Source organism: Myotis nattereri (assembly GCF_964212035.1).
Source record: "Myotis nattereri genome assembly, chromosome: 9".
NCBI classification, from domain to species: domain Eukaryota; kingdom Metazoa; phylum Chordata; class Mammalia; order Chiroptera; family Vespertilionidae; genus Myotis; species Myotis nattereri.
In genome coordinates, this window is record NC_138084.1 from 8,268,592 (window position 1) to 8,288,999 (window position 20,408).

A 20,408-nucleotide genomic window follows, 5' to 3' on the forward strand; every position below is an offset into this window, starting at 1 on the left:
AATATATATTTTACAAAATATACAATATATTCTTTACCACTTTTTCTCAAAAGATGTTTTATACGTATATTTATATTTGTGTGTATGTGTGCAAAATAACTGCAAACATTACCAACTAAGTAAATTAGTCAACTGCTAGCAGCTCTGAAATATATGAAATGAGTCTGATATTTAAACTTTCAGCCCCTTGGAATAACATCTGGTCTGTCTTGAAATTCTCTTTTAGAATGCACTTCATATTTTTAGTTAGGAAATTGGAGAAACAGACTTATTGTGTTTAAACTTATAGAATGGAATGTAACTGCCAACTTCAGTTTAACTTACGTTATAATAAAGCACATGAATAATGACTAAATATTTGAGAAACTGAAATTTCTAAAACTCAGAACATACTACTTCATTATAGAAAAACTATTATATTCCAATGATGTTCATTTCTGATGAGTTTGCATATAAACTGTGTTTGTAAAGTCAAACTGGAATGCAGAGCAAGTACATGTGCTTCAGGTTCCTTGCTTTAGTAAGTATTACAAAGCAGCACTGGCTTCAGCATACTTCAGACAGACCTATTCACTCACCTGCTGAATTTCATGCCAGTCTATTCTGATGATTAAATATATTAACAAAAGAAATGGTCCCATAGGATAAAACTTAAGGATAAGATTCTGGGCCAAAACCACAACCAGACTCCACATAAGGTACAATCTCTCTTACACAACAAACATACAAACACACATACTACATATACAATCACACACACAAAATTTAACACACACACAATGTTCCTGCTGTCGTTCAGTAATTGTCCCCCTCCCAAAGTAATATAAGTTATATCACAAATACAATGAGTACACTGTAGCCTCCACTTACAGCTGCTATTGGTTGAGTCCATTCTAAGACACACATCACAGGTAAGAACACTGTGTGGTGCTGAAGTCTGTTCAGTATCGCAGATAACTAAAAGCCCTTTGAATAGGTCCAAAAACAGACCCACATATTATCAAATTTCAGCTAGTGTAAAAATATGACAAGGCTGCAGTGTACTTGATTATGTTGAGAATTTAAAATACAAAATTAATATTGAAAGTAAGAATACTTCATAAGTTATAATGTGGATATCAATTATTCCCACCTCACCCTTTCCATTCCATTAACTTATAACCTGAAAAAGGATTACTTGGTGCCAAATGTTATCAACACATTAACACTTTATTATCATCTTGACTGCTAATTCCAGTCTTCAAAAAGGAACATTCCCTTCTAATTATAATTAAGAATGGGGCCCTTACTCTTTAAAATAAACATACCTGACTTCAAATATCAAAACAGTTAAAAAGCAATTTTTAAAAAGTATCATGGTGTAAATTATGATTACATAAGTTTAAGTCACATTAGCTTATTCCTTATAATGTAAACTTCTTCCGACAGAAAAAATTTTTCTTTAAATTATTGAAGTGCTTACATTTATTGACAAACCATGTATTTCCATGAAATTAAAATCTGAAATAACTTTTCATCTAAATGTTTCATTTTACCAGAGATGTTCAAAACCTATGAAACTAAGTTAACATTTCTGTATTTTTCTTATAATACCAGTAGTTCATATTTTTGTAAGCAGGAATCAAAAGAAAAATGAGTTCTAAATAAATGACACAGGAGGCAATAAATTGACACATGACAAGTAAATAAAAGGCTAAAGCACTCCAATACCATTGAAACTGTTTTAATGTTGTTGCAATTGCAAAATGCAACAATCATCAGCTTGTAAAGACCCAAATTTCAAAAATTCATTTTAATCACTCCTTTATATCTATGTTACAAAATAAAGGCAAGAGACATTTAAACCCTCCTTGTCCGAGTTGTGCTATCTATGTCCCTAACTTGTCTTTACCACTATAGTGTATGCTGCAATTCCCATCAGATGCTATATAAGAAAAATAAAATAAAATATTAACCTCTGCTTCAATGTACAGTTTCCAGAATCTGCCAGAACTGGGGAACTGGGCAACAAGGCGTTCATAAGTCTTCCGTGCTTTGTCTATAGGTTGATTCTAAAATTGAAAACCAATAAACAGCATTTACAGTGTTAGGATTATGAAAATATTTACTGTAGAACCAAGTAGTGTGACTGGACCCATAGAGAAGGAAATGTAATCCTATATCACTAAACCTGTGCCTCTCGAATGAGAATGCTCCAAGCGTCAAGGTCATATGGATTCTCTTCTAATTTCTTTTCAGCTTTCTTCACCTTCTCTGGGACATATTCAGCTGCCTGAGGAGAGAAAAGTAACAAACTGAAGTTACCATTTTAAAAATTTCATGCCTAATTTTATTCAAGCACAAGATATCAGTATACAGTATCAGAATACAAAGAATAAAAATGTTCTCTTTTTTATAAAAGAGGCCTGTATTTTCTGTAATCTATATGTTACCTTAAGTCAACTGCATAAAAACAAAATCAAGTAATCACATACCTTAAAAAAGGTTGTTTATGTGGTTTATTTCAATATTTACCATTACAATTAAAACTAAGAAAAAATATTACATATTTATTCATGTTCAAATAATAAAACTATTGCCATGCCTGCGTGGCTCAGTAGTTGAGTGTCAACTTATGAACCAGGAGATCACGGTTCGATTCCTGGTCAGGACACGTGCCTGGGTTTCTGGCTCAATCCCAAGTGTGGAGAGTGCAGAAGGCAGCTGATCAATGATTCTCTCTCATCACTGATGTTTCTCTTTCCCTCTCCCTTCCTCTCTGAAGTCAATAAAAAAAAAATATTTTTAAAAAACTATTTACATATTAATTGAGAACATCCTTGTTTTACATATTTATAAATTTAATGTCCTGCCGGGAGCTGGTCCATGCTTGCTGTTTCAACGGACCTGGCATATATGGCATACTGTTCTTAATGTTTGCTCACCTTCTAGGCACTATGTGTTTTAACCAAGGTCTCTGAGAAAGGTTGTTCCCCAGGTAGGGATTTTCCCCTGAAGTTAGGGAGGGAATAAAACCTCTCAACTAGTGCCAGGCGGGTAATTAATCACTTTAACTACAAACAATCATGCTTAAGCTACATAATCTTTATTCCCTGGAATGGAGATAAGAAACGCCCTAACCTTTGTAATAGAGATTGATAGGATTGAGTCAACTGGTATAAATACAGATGTAACAAGACAGCAAGAGAGACAGAGAGGAGACAGAAATTGGCACAGAACCTACACAGAACGTTCTCTAGAGACAGAAGAACTTCGCTGGAGAGAACATGGCAGAAGATCCTGGACTGAACCTGACTAGAGAAATTGGCAAGAGAACCTGACTAGAACCTGGTGACTGAACCTGGCTGAAGAACCTGGACAGAACCTGGCTGGAGAACCTAGCGAGGGAACATGGCTACAGAGCCTGGCTGGAGAACCTGGAGAACCTAGCAAGAGAACATGGACACAGAACCTGGCTGGAGATCCTAAGCAGAACCTCGCTGGAGATCCAGACCAGAACTTGGCTGGAGATCCTGGATAGGCTGCTGATCAACTGAACGCTGTCTCAGTGTCATTCCTTCTTCGCTGACTCCGTCCACACCTTTGGGGACCCCTGGACCCGCTGGGGTTGGACCCCGGCAATGTCCGACTTTTAAAAATGTAGCTGGGTTTCCATACCTGCTTCTGCATTCAATCTGTTATAATATCACATCATGTAAAAATTCTACTATACACTCACAAGAGGTTAAGAGTGAAAAGGGCAAATAATGCTTTAAATTTATTATTAAACAGTTTGAATTCACAGATTCTCTGAAAGTTTTAGGAACCCGCAAGGTCCGTAGACAAACTTTGAGAAGCACTGCTATAGGGCATTCATCCTGAGCAATAAAGCATGAAATGATATGAACGCTTATTTTGATAGAAAAGTTTAAAAACGTGACTCAAAAACTTTATATACAGCATAATAAAAGTTATAAAATAAATCTACAGTAAGAGATTTAAAGATTGTACTAAAATGTTTAGGGTCATGTGGGTGATGGATGATAAAAGTATAGGTGATTTCCCTCCCTCCTTTCTATCTTTCAGTATTTTCTAAACCTTTAAATAAGGTAGATATATATATCTACCCCACCCATATATATATATATGCCTAAGCAACCATTTGACCGTTAGCTATGATGTGCACTGACCACCAGGGGGCAGACGCTCAATGCACAGGCATGGAAACGTGAGACAGACTGATGAATCTCAAAGGGAAGGGGGTTGTGGGGAAGGCGGGAAGAGATTAACCAAAGATTTTATATGCATACTAGAGGCCCGGGTGCATGGTCCCTCAGCCTGGCCTGTGGGGATCGGGCCAAAACCGGCAGTCCGACATCCCCCGAGAGGTCCCCGATTGCAAGAGGGTGCAGGCCAGGCCGAGGGACCCCACCGGTGCAAGACTATATTTCTACTAGAGGCCCGATAGTAGAAATATAATCTTAATAGCAGCTAGCACCCGATGCATGAAAACAAGTATTAGTTCCCAAATTGTTAAGAATACTACTGTGTACCACAAAAAGAAAGCGATTCTCAGTAAGTCAGATAAATGTTAATTTATATGAAGTTTCATTCTGCGTTTTTTCAGAACTTCTGGAAATCTATAGTGATCCTACACATTAAAAATATTCAAGCCCAGCCAGTGTGGCTCAGTGGTTGAGCACTGACCTATGAACCAGGAGGTCGTGGTTTGATTCCCAGTCAGGGCACATGCCTATGTTGCAGGCTTGATCCCCAGTAAGGGGCAGGAGGCAGCCAGTGGATGATTGATTCTCTCTCATCATTGATGTTTCTTTCTCCCTTTCCCTCTCTGAAATTAATAAAAATATACTTAAGTATCCTATATAATAAAGATGTACTATGCAAATGGTTGTTAAGCCATGAAGTGTAACGACCGACCACGTAATGATCAGATTACGGATCAGACAGGAGGGTGGGGCAGCAAGCTACAAGCAGGCGGCAGAGAGCTACAGGAGGGGGCAGGGCAGCAAGCTATAAGGGGGATAGGGGGATGGAGGGAGCTATAGCAGGGTGGGGCAGCGGGCGGCAGTGAGCTACGGGCGCACAGATTCGTGTGCAGGGCTACTAGCTCTCTGCCGCCTGCTTGTAGCTTGCTGCCCCACCCTCCTGTCTGATCCGTGATCTGATCATTACGTGGTCGGTCGTTACACTTCATGGCTACTAGTGTGTGTGTGTATATATATATATTCAACAGAGGATAAAGAGGAAAGCAGTGTCTCTGACACCTTTCTTCTTTTCATTTTAGTGGCAATTAACGTCTCATAGAACAATTCTGGCACACTGGCGAGAATGGATCAGTGTTGGGCGTCATCCCATGCACTGGAAAAGTTGCCAGTTCGATTCCCCATCAGGACACATGCTGGGGTTCCAGACTCACTCCCCAGTAGGGGGCATGATGTTTTTCTCTCACATGGATATTTTTCTCTCTCCATTCCTTTCCCTCTAAAAATCAATAAAAATCTTTTTAAAAAAATCTCATAGCCAGAACCGGTTTGGCTCAATGGATAGAGCGTCGGCCTGCGGACTGGGAGGTCCCAGGTTCGATTCCGGTAAGGGGCATGTGCCTGGGTTGCGGGCACATCCCCAGTGGGAGATGTGCAGGAGGCAGCTGGTCGATGTTTCTCTCTCGTCGATGTTTCTGGCTCTCTATCTCTCTCCCTTCCTCTCTGTAAAAAATCAATAAAATAAAATAAAAATAAAAATTAAAAAAAAAAATCTCATAGAACAATTCTGTCAAAACATAAGTTGAGGGAAAAAAATTTAAGTAATCTAGGGAAAAAAGTTACCTGGGAAAAATATACTCTTTAATATAAATTAGTTTCTATCACTAATAACTATTTATTTAGAAAAAAAAAACATGTTTTTAAAAACTAGTAACATACAAGAGCTTTTTTTTTTTTAAAATATATTTTATTGATTTTTTTACAGAGAGGAAGGGAGAGAGAGAGTTAGAAACATCAATCAGCTGCCTCCTGCACACCTCCCACTGAGGATGTGCCCGCAACCCAGGTACATGTCCTTGACCGGAACTGAACCCGGGACCCTTCAGTCCGCAGGCCGACGCTCTATCCACTGAGCCAAACCGGTCTCGGCCAAGAGCTTTTAAGTAGCTTGCTCAAGATACTAAAACTGGAAAATTTTAATGAAGGACTACTGGCCCCACCCACCTATTAAAACATAAAATGGCATAGTAAAACAGTTTGGTAATGGTTACAAACCAATCACTGAAGCAGGTTGGTTCAGAAAGAGAATGATTAATGAAAAATTGTCAAGATAATAAAAGTGATACTTCAAATCAGAATGGATTATTCAAAGTATGATGTTAAAATAACTATAGTCATGTTAGAGTAACTACAAACTGAGCTTTGTCAAAATAAAATTGAATCCCTATTTACTCTTTCTACCAAAGTAAAAATTAGGTTGTTCAAAGACACATTAAAAACAAAAACACAAGGAAGAACGAGAGAAAAACACTGAAATTTATCTCTGGTTGGAAAAGGCTCTTCAGAAGCCTTTGGAAAAAAAAACGATAATTTAATTCATGAAGTGTAACTTTGGGTCCAAAATTTACAATCAGAGTCAAAAGACAAACTTTAAAAATATCCCTAATACACTGGCAAAGTATTAGTTTGGCTTAGTGGATAGAGCGTCGGCTTGTGGACTGAGGGGTCGGGGTTCGATTTCGGTCAAGGGCACACGCCCAGGTTGCAAGCTTGATTCCCAGGGGTCATGCAGGAGGCAGACAATCAATGATTCTCTTTCATCATTGATGTTTCCATCTCTCTCTCCCTCTCTTCCTCTCTGAAATCAATAAAAATATATTTTAAAAAAAACTTAAAGTTCAATCAATAAAAGACCAACAACTTAAAAAAAATGGAAAGGAAGAAAACAAAAGTATTCAAACAGTTCATAGAAAAAATGAACTGTAAACACTCAAAAGAAAAAAGAGCCCTGGTCAGTTGCTCCGTGGTTAGAGCACTGGCCTGAGGACTATAAAGGGTCTTTGGTGGAATTCCCGGTGAAGAGCACATTCCTCAGTTGCAGGCTCAATCCTGGCCCTTGGGTTGGAGAGAGTGCAGGAGGCAATCAATCAAGGTGCCTCTCTGACATAGATGTGTCTCTCTCCCCCGATCCTGCACTCTCCCTAAAAAAAAAATCAATGGGAAAAATATCCTCAGATGAGGATTAACAAAGGAAAACACAAAAGAAGAAATAGAAATATAAACCATAAAATAGAGATCAAAAGTGTTTTATAATTAACATTGCAAGGGTAAACAGAAACATTCTCACATCGTTGACGGGCAAGTAGTAATACTGATCAAAATTTACTAAGAATGTCTGACACTGAATTCTACTTCTGGCAAGGTATCCTACTGCACATGTATACTGAAGAATAGTTAGCTCCTAGCTTTATATTGTTGCATAAGACCAGAAATAATTTAAATAATCATGTATAAAAAAACCTGGCTAAATATTATTATGAAATTTGTAGTCACTAAAAAGAACAAGGTCTATAGTTAGCAACATGAAACATTCTCCGTAATATTGAGTTTAAAAAAAAGTGGGGACACACACACACAACAACAACATACTCACTTTACACTGTATACTCTTTTGGTGTCTGAAATTTTACTATTCACCTGAGAAATATTTGCTAGTATGTGCTAGACAATGTTGAAGGGGCACTTGGGATCCAACAAAATAGACCTATTTCAAGAGTTTACGTCTTGAAAAAAACAAACTTTAAAACAGGATCTTAATTTGTAAGATACCATTAACACTAGTGATTCTCAATCCTAGCAGCACACTGAAATCAACTGGGAGAAAGAGAATTTAAAAAGACGTGCAAGCCCCACCATCAACCAATAAAATCAGAATACTAGGAGTGGGAACTGGAACATCATTATTTTAAAAAACAAAAAAAACCCTAACTCTCTAGGTTGTTCCAATGTGCAGCCTCAGTTGAAAACCATGGCTTTCCACAGTATGGAATTACCTCAAAAAATTAAAAATGGAACTGCCCTATGAGCCAGCAATTCCACTTCTGGGAATTTATCTGGAGAAACCCGAGACACTAATTCAAAAGAATATATGCACCCCTCTATGTTCATCGGCCCAACTGTCCATCAGTTGATGAGTGGATAAAAAACTTGGTACATTTACACAATGGAATACTACTCTGCCTTAAAAAGGAAGAAAAATTTACTCTTTGTGACAGCATGGATGGACCTGGAGAACATTATGCTAAGTGAAGTAAGCCAGTAAGAGGAAAAACTAGGACTATATGATTTTACTCATATATGGAATTTAATGAACAATTTGAACACCAAGCAAAATAGAGACAGACTCATTAAGAGCAGGGAGACAGCTCGGGGGTGGGGGGAGCAGTGTTATAAGGGGGAAGTGTTGGAGGAATTGAGCAAAAAATAAAAAGGAGAGAACGCACAAACATGAGCAACAGTGTGGTGATTGGTGGGTGGGGTGGGGGTGGAAGCGGGAAGGGGATAAATGGAGATGGAAAAAAAATAAAAGAAAACCATGGCTTCCAGGGCTTCCTAACTTTTACTGGTGCCACAGAACTTTCCAGTGAAGTTCTATGTGAAGCCTAAGGACCCGTTCTCAGAATAATGTTTTTAAATATATAAACTCTGAGGGATTTCAAAGGAAACCAATTTTATTAAAATATTATTGAAATATTTTTTAAAACGAAGTCTTATGTAGTAATAGATACTTAACACATTAAATAACAAGATCCAGTGGCGAGTCTAGTGATGAATGCAGCAATATGTTGAATATTTATGTCCCAATCATAGCTGTTGCTAACACTACTACTGTGGTTTCTTGCCTATATTCATGATTAAAGAAAAGGCTAAATTTGAGTTGAGATTCGTGAAAAGAAAAGGTTTATATTACCCATCCAAGTTCAGGGAACCCATAAAATTCTATCCACAGACACCTGGGGGAAAGGACCCATACAAAGGATATTGTAGATCAAATGTGAAAAAAACATCTACGTCAGGCATTAATCATCACTCCTCGTTAACTAATAACCCAATTGCATAAGAAATATAATTAAATTACATAAAACTGCTAACAGAACCATGGCTCAGCTCTTTATAAAATCTGTTACATCCCTATTTTCCTCTGATCAAGGATGTAGTCAAATGTCCATAAAATAATCTATATAGATAATTCTCCATCAAGTGCATTAACTAACAATGGAAGCTATCCAAAATGACTAAAAGTATACTCTGGTCATTATGGACATATTTAATATTTAATTCTCACAATAAAAAGTCATCCAGCCCTGGCCAGTTTGGCTCAGTGGATAGAGTGTCGGCCTGCAGACTGAAGAGTCCTGGGTTCGAGTCCAGTCAAGGACACGTACCTTGGTTATAGGTTCTTCCCCAGCCTAGGCCCTGTTCAGGGCTCGTGCAGGAGGCAAACAATAGATGTGTTTCTCTCACATCGATATTTCTCTCTGTCTTTCCCTCTCTCTTCCTAAAGTCGATGGAAAAATATCCTCCAGTGAGGATTAAAAAAAATTAAAATTAAAAAAAAAGTCATCCATCCTTACAGCTATGAACCATTTGGGTAGCTAACAGCACAATGTCTTTGTTTTCTGGCCTGGTTATCATATTGCGATATAGGGCAAAGTAAAATTGAAAACTGGACAGTGTGTTAGTAGTATCTACAAGGAGATTGCCCCTCCTTAAGGAATGGATTATACCCTGGCCAGGTAACTCAGTTGGTTAACAGCATTGTCCCAATACGCCAATGTAGCACAGGTTTGTTGATCTCAGGGCATACTCAAGAATCAACCAATAAATACATAAAGAAGTGGAACAACAAGTCAATGTTTCTTTTTCTCTCTCTCCCTTCCTCCCTCTCTCTTAAAATCAACTTTTTAAAAAATGGAATGGATGCCCTAATCGGTTTGGCTCAGTGGATAGAGCGTCGGCCTGTGAACTGAAAGGTCCCAGGTTCGATTCCGGTCAAGGGCATGTACCTTGGTTGCGGGCACATCCCCAGTAGGGGGTATGCAGGAGGCAGCTGATCGATGTTTCTCTCGCATCAATGTTTCTAACTCTCTATCCCTCTCCCTTCCTCTCTGTAAAAAATCAATAAAAAATATAAAAAAAAAAATGGAATGGAGTTGTATTATTATTTTTTCCTGAATCTACTGACAGATCAGAGGAATAGATCACTTTAAAAAAACTTCCAGCAAGTTTCCAGTGCCTATTTATAATGGAATGAGGTCAGAACCCTGATCACTACAGCAAGAGAACCACCGTCCCCTGCTTATGTGTCCCAGAACATATTACTATAAGAAACTCTATTAAAATCTACCTTTTGCCTTTGTAATAAACTATAATTCCATTATCACTCTCTACATGTTAATGGGGAGTAGGATGGGCCCCAAATCAAATAAACAGAACAAAAACTGGACTAGTTTCCAAGGCATACACATTACCGATGATATTAGTAGGACTTTGGAAACTTCTTTGATATGTACAATATTAAAAACCAGAAAACCAATGCAACTGTATGGAGTATACAGATATACATAGTAACATATACAATTTCAAATGAGTACAAAAATCAGAAAAAAAATGTGAATTTAATGATGTGCTTTTTTTTAAAAAAAAAAAAAAGTATTTTTATTGACTTCAGAGAGGTAGGGAGAGGGAGAGAGAGATAGACACATCAATGATGAGAGAAAACCACTAATCGGCTGTCTCCTACAGGCCCCACACTGGGGATCAAGCCCACAACCAAGGTATGTCCCCTGATGGAGAATCAAACCATGATCTCCTGATTCATAGGTAGATGCTCAAACATTGAAGCACACCAGCAGAGCTGTCAGTTTTTCAAAACTACTGAACCATTTTACATTCTCATCAGCAGTGTTATGAGGGTTTCAATTTCTCCATCTCCTCACCAATACCTGTTATTTACTTTTTGATGAACATAACCATCCTAGTGTATGTGAAAAGTATCTGCATTTTCCTGATTGCTAATAAAGTTAAGCATTTCCTTATTGGCCACTTGTATATCTTTGGAGAAATATCTATTCAGATTCTTATCCATTTTTAATTGGGTTATCTTTATTACTGAATTGCAATAGTCCTTTCTATGTTATAGATACAAGTCCTTTTTCAGATATATATTTTATAAAAATTTTATCCTATTCAGTGAGTTGTCTTTTCACTTTCCATGCTTAACCTTTTGTTTGTTATGTGAAGCTAACTCAAAGAAATTGAACTTAAGATACTGGCCTCACAGGCACCATGCAACAATTCTCAAAACTTTGTAAAGAATGACTTTTCACTCTTCAATACTAAGGAGACAAAGAATTATTTTAAAATGAGCGTTGTTTCTATCAAAATTATTATATTAAAAATAAAATTTAAAAATTATTTTAATTCATTTTTAAATAAATTCATTTAAAAAATGTTTCCAAAGCAAAAAGAAAATAATGAAAACAACAGCACTGACTTACTTTTTTGTGTGATTCTCTATCTAGCTCCGTGGTCGGCAAACTGCGGCTCACGAGTCATATATGGCTCTTTGGCCTCTTGAGTGTGGCTCTTCCTAAGCCTCAGGAGTACCCTAATTAAGTTAATAACAATGTACCTACCTATATAGTTTAAGTTTAAAAAATTTGGCTCTCAAAAGAAATTTCAATCGTTGTACTGTTGATATTTGGCTCTGTTGACTAATGAGTTTGCCGACCACTGGTCTAGCTGAATCAAAGACATTATCTGCTCCTGCTTCAATGTATTATACTAGAGGTCCAGTGCATGAAATTCATGCACAGGTAGGGTCCCTAGGCCTGGCCAGCAATCAGGGCTGGTCAGATTCCCCGCCTCCCTACCTCCTCTTTCCCTCACTCCCTCAGCACCCCGCCACCACGCCACCGGTCGCCCACCATGTTCTGTGTCGCTCCCTGGTGGTCAGCACATGTCACAGTGAGCTATCAAATTCCCGGGCTCCCAGTCAAACTCCTGAGGGGACACTTTGCATATTAGCCTTTTATACATATAGATTGTTTTGGAAGATTATAACTACAAAACCAGTTATGTAGTTGGAAAATGGAAAAGCAATTGTGGATGTCATATAGCCCCGGGAAAACGCTAAGTCAAGCTTTATTAAAACTATAAACCACTCTCTATAGGACAGCTTAACTTATATTGGGAAGTTGTTAATTTGGGGAGAGGGAAGTGGCAAACTATTATATTTGTGATTGAAAGAATAATCTAATTTCTTCTTCCCGATCCCACTAGGTCAGTGGTCGGCAAACTGCGGCTCAGCAAACCACAACTCGGGAGCCACATGCGGCCCTTTGGCCCCTTGAGTGTGGCTCTTCCATAAAATACCGGCTCTCCCACAAAATACCGACTTCTGTGCATGGGCCACGAAGTTTCAATCGCACTGTACGTGTGTGCCCGCACGTGGTATTTTTGTGGAAGAGCCACACTCAAGGGACCAAAGAGCTGCGGTTTGCCAACCACGGCACTAGGGAAGTAAAACATGGACAGGAAAGAAAAAGGCAGTCTTCTTTTTCTAAAGAGCTATCTTTGTGGTAAATGAAGAAGGTGTTATTCTAGAGGTCACACCAAAATTATATTAAAATACAGGTCAATGAAAGTTTAACCCAAGTGTAAGTGTCAAAAGTATGGGGTAGTGGTGGTAAAGGATTTAAACCCATATAAGCTCTTGACCATGACCAACAGAACAAGCAGAGGATGAGTCTCAAGCCTGTTTTTTTCAGAATTTTCCACTGTTCAGGGTAATGACTGACTATAGTAGAGGGAGGAAAATCAGTAAAACACTCTATTAAAAGCCTAACCATTCTCAAAAAAATTGCAACTTTTCTCCCCACTTAATTTTATCAAGAAATGTATTCAAGAAGAAAAATAAATAAGTTAAAAAAAAAAGATGTAAAACAACAACAAAAAAGGAATTTACTCAAAAACAACTTCTGAAGTCCAGGTATCTTCAACCCCTATTAAGTGGTTTGCACACTTTCATTTACACAAAAATCACCTGTGGTACTCATCTAGAATATTATGAACCTCACTTACAGAATGAGTTATAGTATGTCTGAAGTTGGGGTACAGCACTTATACATCTAAAAAGCACCTAAATGATTATGATGCAATGAATCAAGGACTCCATTCTGAGAAGCACTACCTGATTTATCTATTCTGTAAATAAATGTTTTCCAAATGCTGTTTCATTAAAAAAAAAAAGTGGCATCAGACCTAAGTTATTTTTTGTGTGTGGCTAAAGCATTAAGAAAACTGCACATACTATACTATACATTTGAAGTCTCTTAATGGGTAAACTATAAAAATTCAAAAGTAGACTAAGGTAGCCTGGCCAGTGTGGCTCAGCATCGACCCAGAAACCAAGAGATCACCGGATCGATTCCCAGTCAGGGCTCATGCCTCGGGTGCGGGTTGGATTGCTAGTAGGGGGTGTGCAGGGGGCAGCCAATCAATAATCTTTCTCTCTCACTGATGTCTGTCTCTCTCTCTCTCTCTCTCTCTCTCTCTAAAAGTCAATAAAGCCGAAACCGGTTTGGCTCAGTGGATAGAGCGTCGGCCTGCGGACTGAAGGGTCCCAGGTTCGATTCCGGTTAAGGGCATGTACCTGGGTTGCGGGCACATCCCCAGTGGGAGATGTGCAGGAGGCAGCTGATCGATGTTTCTCTCTCATCGATGTTTCTGACTCTCTATCTCTCTCCCTTCCTCTCTGTGGAAAATCAATAAAATATATTTTTTTAAAAAAATAAATAAATAAAAATAAAAGTCAATAAAAAGCATGTGCAAGTACAGGCCTAACTAAGCCAAATAATATGCCTAGAGAATATAGCACTTTATGTGACAGGTAACATTAGGACTGGATGCCTGCTTAGTCCTATGTTCCTTTACCAGTGCAACAGAGCTCTGCTCTACTAGATGACTTTGTTATGAATCTGAGCATGTATCCTGCATATAATCCCTTCAACCCTTTCAAAAACTAAAAATCTACTAAACATGCAAACAATCCAAAAACTTAAGAAAAAAATAGGCTAAAGGTTACTGATCCAAATAATTATACTTATCATATTTGCTTATTTATCTCCTAGGAAACAAATAGCTACAAACTACAAATAAAAATCTTTATCTTTTAGAATTTGAAAAATGTAGCTTCTTTAAACCAAGAGTAGCCAAGATATTAAGTCATCAGATAAACTAAGTGGAACAGAAAAATACCAATCAGAACATAGTTCTGCCTTCTGGCTTTATTCAGTATTTACTGCTTATTATAAAATATCTACTAATCTAAAAATAGTTTAAACATTGGGCCAACTCAAATTCTTTTTTAGATCAATTCTCACATTATTACCAACTATCCTGCAAAACAGAACGACTCAAATTCACAGGTAAGTCTTGTTTAAAGAGAATCAGGGACAATGACAGAAGACCTTAAATTTATGAACTGTTTTTGGCAATTGTCCACTTAATAGGCACAAACATCTGAATACAGATGTTGTCCCAGAAGGTCTATCCCAGTGATGGTGAACCTTTTGAGCTCAGCATGTCAGCATTTTGAAAAACCCTAAATTAACTCTGGTGCCGTGTCACATATAGAAATTTTTTGATATTTGCAACCATAGTAAAACAAAGACTTATATTTTTGATATTTATTTTATATATTTAAATGCCATTTAACAAAGAAAAATCAACCAAAAAAATGAGTTCACGTGTCAGAGGTTCACCATCACTGGTCTATCCAGTATGTCAACTCTGGTATTCCCAGAAACTTCTGTAATCCTAACACTGAGAGAAAGCAATCTCTCTTAAGAGTACCTTTCTGCTGTACCTCTAAGAAAAACCAATAGTTCTGTAAACACAGATCAATCTCTTAGAAACAATCATTGCCAAAAATTCTGTACAAGTGGCCCTGAGGACAAATCCGTGCCCAAGTAGCTCACTGCCACTTGCCTCAGCTGGCCGCCCCACCCACCATCGCTCATAGCTCTCCCACCCCAGGTAGCTCGCTCCCTGCCCTCCTGCTGATGGATCATTACACGCGATGTTGTAATGACAATTTGCATATTACCTCTTTATTATGTAGGATAGTTCATATGTTAATGAACATTAACAATAAAGACCAAATCATATTTGCCTGCCCAAACTGCTATACTAAATAAATATCACTTAAAAATAGAAGGGGGCCCTAACCGATTTGGTTCAGTGGATAGAGTGTCAGCCCGCAGACCGAAGGGTCCCAGGTTAGATTCTGGTCAACAGCAAGTACCTTGGTTGCAGGCTCAATCCCTGGCCAGGTTGGGCACATGCAGGGGGCAACCAATAGATGTGTCTCTCTCACATCAATGTTTTTCTCTCTTTGTGGCTCTCCTCTCTTTCTTCCACTCTCACTAAAAATCAATAGGAAATTATCCTCAGGTGAGAATTAAAAAAAAAAACACACAAAAAAAGAGGGGGAAAAGTAGAAAATGCTATTACAGAAAGATTTTGTTGTTAAAAACATAAAAATAATTGGGTTCAAAGAAAACATTATCTAACATACATTCTTGGCCCTTTCCCTCCCTCTTCCTACCCTCCACCCCACACACATTCAGTTTGGCTTTAAAATTAACTAGCCAGTTTGGCTCAGTGGATAGAGCGTCAGCCTACAGACTGAAGGGTCCCTGGTTCGATTCCGGCCAAGGGCCATGCCTGGCTTGCGGGCTCGGTCCCCAGTGGGGGGCATGCAGGAGGCAGCCGATCCATGATTCTCTCTCATCATTGATGATTCTTTCTTTTTTTTAGATATATCTTATTGATTTTTTACAGAGAGGAAGGGAGAGGGACAGAGAGCTAGAAACATCGATGAGAGAGAAATAAGATATGCTGACTCCTACACACTCCCCACTGGGGATGTGCCCGAAACCAAGGCACACACCCTTGACCGGAATCAAACCTGGGACCCTTGAGTCCACAGGCCGACGCTTTATCCCAGGGGTGGCCAACTTTTTGACTCGAGGGCCACAATGGGTTCTTAAACTGGACCGGAGGGCCGGAACAAAAGCATGGATGGAGTGTTTGTGTCAACTAATATAAATTCAAAGTAAACATCATTACATAAAAGGGTACGGTCTTTTTTTTTTTTAGTTTTATTCATTTCAAACGGGCCGGATCCGGCCCACGGGCCGTAGTTTGCCCACGGCTGCTCTATCCACTGAACCAAACCGGCCAGGGCTCATCATTGATGTTTCTATCTCTCCCTCCCTCTTCCTTCCTCTCTGTAGTCAATAAAGAAATATATTTAAAAAATAAAATAAAATTAGTTGGCACTTCTGTTATCTCTTAACTGCTAATAAGTACTAGTAATTACCCAACAAAATAAACCAGGCTTCAGGTTTCAACACTGTGGGTGTTTCATCTTCCTTTCCTCATTGATAAGTATACAACAGAACACACATTTTTCATATTTTCTATCTCTCCACAAGCTTATTTTTCCCCAAAAGTAAAATATTGTCTTATGGCCCTGAAGTGGCAATTCCTTTGAGCTTCTTCAAGTCATAACATTTTTCCAAAATAAGGGGCATTTTTCCAAAATGAGGATCATTTTGTTTATATTTGAGCCTTCCTCTAATTTTAGAATAGGCTATATATAGTTTGTTTAAAAAGTGAAGTCTTATTTCCAAAAGGTAAGAATGTAGAAACATTTTAGGGACTTAAAGGTTCATATCGATTGACCTGGCCTAACACATTTCTCCCCCTCTTATCCAATAAAACTTTATAAACCATCCATTTACACCCCAAATATTTTAGTTGTATTAATTATTTATGTACTTGTTTTCTCAACAGATTAAATTATTTGAGACTTTGTAACGTATAACACATAGCTTTGGTCCAAATTAATCCATTCATTTACTTAACACCCATATGTATTTCCTAGGTTTGTAAGATGCAACAGTAAGTAAGGAAGCACCTTCAATCCAAGCTCAAACTCAGTAGAGGAACTCTAAACAACAGTCTACTAAACACTGCAGGGAGTAGTACACAATATAAAGCAGAGCTAAGAAAGAATGAGATCAAAAGTTGAATTGAGCAGTTAAAAAAAGTATCTACAAAATAAGACTATAGCCATAATTCCACAAAGGACTTTGTTGGGAGTAGGGGGGAACCTAAATACTAGTACACACAGTCCTGTCACCATTAAACTGGTAAAGACAGTCAACATGAACTCTAGAATACCCACAAACACTGGAAGATCATTTAAATAACTCTAGAAATGCAAACTAACTTCCTTACAAGAGTAAAAAAATTTACAATAAACCTTAGCAGTGATTTTGATTACAATCATTTCCCACTTTCAAAGGGCACAAATCCAGAGATTCAGTACCAAGAAAGAAATGAAATGATCATCCATATTTTGAGTAACAAATTATAAATATTGGGTTTATTCAACAAACATTTTTAAGCTTCAATGCTAAAAGGCTAAAAGAAACCCACACTTCGTTATCTTGCAGGATTCTTTGTCTATTCCATCCCTTGACACCTTTCCAAAGCAAATCCATGTTTCAGAGTGGTTTTGATTTTTTTCTTATTATTCTTCACATTTACTTAATCTCTTTTTTCTTGTCCATCATTTCAGGCACCCCTCTTTTCCTCTGAATTTTCACTGACTGCTGTCTTACACTTAATAAAGCAAGCTAGTTAAGCTAGTTAATCCATAATTAATCATCTCACTCTTTAAGGTATCTTTTAGAATTTGCTTTAAAATAATGGAGGTGGGAAGAACAAGTGAAAGTGTGGAGAAAAACAAGATTTGCCATGAGTTGAACTCTATGATAGGAACATTATACCATTCTTTCCTTTTTTGAATGTTTGAAATATATCATTAAAAAACTGAAGAAAATATTATATGAAGATGACTCTGTTGGTAATGAGATGCAAAAAAATGTTTTTTAGATTGCTAGGAAAAAGATATAGGAGCTACCATTAAAATTGGGACAAGGTGAACATCCAAAAGAAAATGGTTATAACTGATTTGAAAACATGAAATAAAGAGAAACCTATAAATTCACAGTGATATTCAATAATCTTTGAAAAGGAGAAAGGGAAAAAAAGAGGAAACTTCTTTACAGAAAAATATGAGCCAGTAAGTAGAGACAGAATATTAGAATTTTTAAAAAACCATTTTCAGCAGGAAACAACTACTAAAGACAGACCATCCTCCCTCTCAATCCTAAAAGATTTTAGGGGTGAAAATCTCTGAGGGAAGAATGGTACAGTATAGTAAGAAGCTAGGAAAATTCCAGGACAAACTAAGGGATAGGAAAACTAAGATAGCTAAACAGCAGTTTGCAGCCACCTAGTAAATCCTATCTTCCCTAAACCAAGGACACTCAGGGGAGTAAATGATTTGCACGTCTCCCCAACCAGAAGGTAAATAGCTTAAATCACCCTACTCAGGGACAGATAACAAAAATCCAATCAGGGACATTTGTCAACCATACCCAAGGACAAAGTAAGAGAATAAACCTCCTTTTGGTTCACCAGCATAACGCTTAATATTCTATTGACCCTCCCCTAAAGGCCTAGCTTTTGAAACCCCTGAAGAAGGTCCCAGCCCACTGTCCCTCCAGAGAGCATGTCTGTGCCATCCCCCCCCGCCCCTTCTCCCACAGCACCTACCTCCTAATCTCCAAGGGACCCCAGGAGATTTATAACCAGGGGAGCTATGGGCACTGGCAGCTCCTCCCAGGCTAATCCCCCAAACCTGTCTCCAAGGCCCCCTTTTCTCTGACTTTCCAGTGAGTCAAGCAGCCCAGCCCAGGCTCTCCTGTTGCTTCCTCTGAGCCCTTCCTTGTTTCACTGTCCTAAGTGTTTTTGTTACAGTCAAATTCTTGCTTGCTTTTCCAAAAAAAAATAAAATTCAATGATTATCTCCAATGTAATAACTGCTTTATTCAATGATTATCTCCAATGTAATAACTGCTTTATTCAACGATTATCAATTGATAAGTAACTAGGTAGATTACTGAGGAACACAATATCAACCCAGATTATTAACTGTAAAGGGGAAAATAATCTTTTACTCATTGTAAAAGTTACAGCAGTATCACCCTAACCAAGTGATCAAACTTAAACATCACTAACAGTGGAACAATCTAGCATGAAATAAGTGCCTTTTTATGTAATGCTATAAAGTTTTCTATCCAAAAATATTGTCAAAGTTGAGTTTAGGTTTCAGGAAATACAAAAGATGAAAAGGCAAGTTAAATGACACTGCATACACAAAAATAAAAGAAATCCAGAATATGAGAGTTCTGAAGAAAACTGTCCTGGACTCTTCAAATAGACATACTAGGGCAGGGGTGGGGAACCTTTTTTCTGCCAAGGACCATTCGGACATTTATAGTATCATTCAAGGGCCATACGAAATTATCAACTTAACAATTAGCCTGCTATATTTACTCAGATATTTAATTAACTCACCCCTAATGCCTTGGCATGGCCAGACCAATTTTTTTTTCTTTTTTTTTTTGTTAAAAGTAGAGACCAAATTATTTTGCAGGTCTTATACAGCCCGAAGGCCAAGCGTTTCCCACCCCTGTCCTAAGGGGGTAAAAATTGGGGGACTATTCAAAGAGACAAGCAAATTATACAATGTGAACCTTGATTAGATTCTGACAAAACAAAACAAACAAACCCTATGAATCACATTTTGGGACAACTGGGGAAATTTGAATATGGACTGGATTTTATAAATCATATATCAATTTCCTTAGGTGGGAAAATGGCATGATGGTTATGTAAAAGCATTAGTGCTGAATGATGTGGGGCTGATGCTGAATAATGGTAATGCTGAAATATGTGTTGACAAATTTGTATGGGAGATAAAACAAATACGGCAACATGTTTAACTGTTGATTTTAAGTGAATAATTGTACTGTAGGTGTTCATTGCACTTTAACTTTTTTCTGTTCTAAACAATAAAATTTTTGGATGAGGTTCCCCCCCCCCCTGTAAATTTTCACCAACATCTCTCCCATTTAAAACACCACAGTTCTGAAAAATCTGAGGTCACAGCAACATTTCAGTGTCCTTACAATTTTAGAAAAATGTAAGAAGTAACAATGAATTCTGGAAACTTTCAATGAAACCTCTGTATATTACTCCTCCCTTGAATCTCAGATAACAAAAAAATGAGTCCAGAAAAAAGGTAAGTATGCATAAACAGATCTGATACACTAATTATAAGACTGCATTCTTGGGCATCATGTAAAAAGTAAACACTGCCAAGAGTTTAGGACTGAAATCAGTCGATGAGCAAACACAAAATTCAGTTAGCCAGACTTT

General features: G+C 37.8%; 1 protein-coding gene across 1 annotated transcript in view; it reads right to left on the reverse strand.

Annotated features, from left to right (window-relative positions):
* Positions 1–20,408, reverse strand: part of CSTF3 (cleavage stimulation factor subunit 3) — a 76,188-nt gene that overhangs the window by 54,572 nt on the left and 1,208 nt on the right. The window contains exons 2-3 of the mRNA XM_081100429.1: positions 2,171–2,272; positions 1,956–2,051 (exon numbers count right to left, since the gene is read on the reverse strand). Of these exons, the coding sequence (XP_080956555.1) occupies positions 1,956–2,051; positions 2,171–2,272 (198 nt within the window). The remainder of the gene's footprint in view (positions 1–1,955; positions 2,052–2,170; positions 2,273–20,408) is intronic.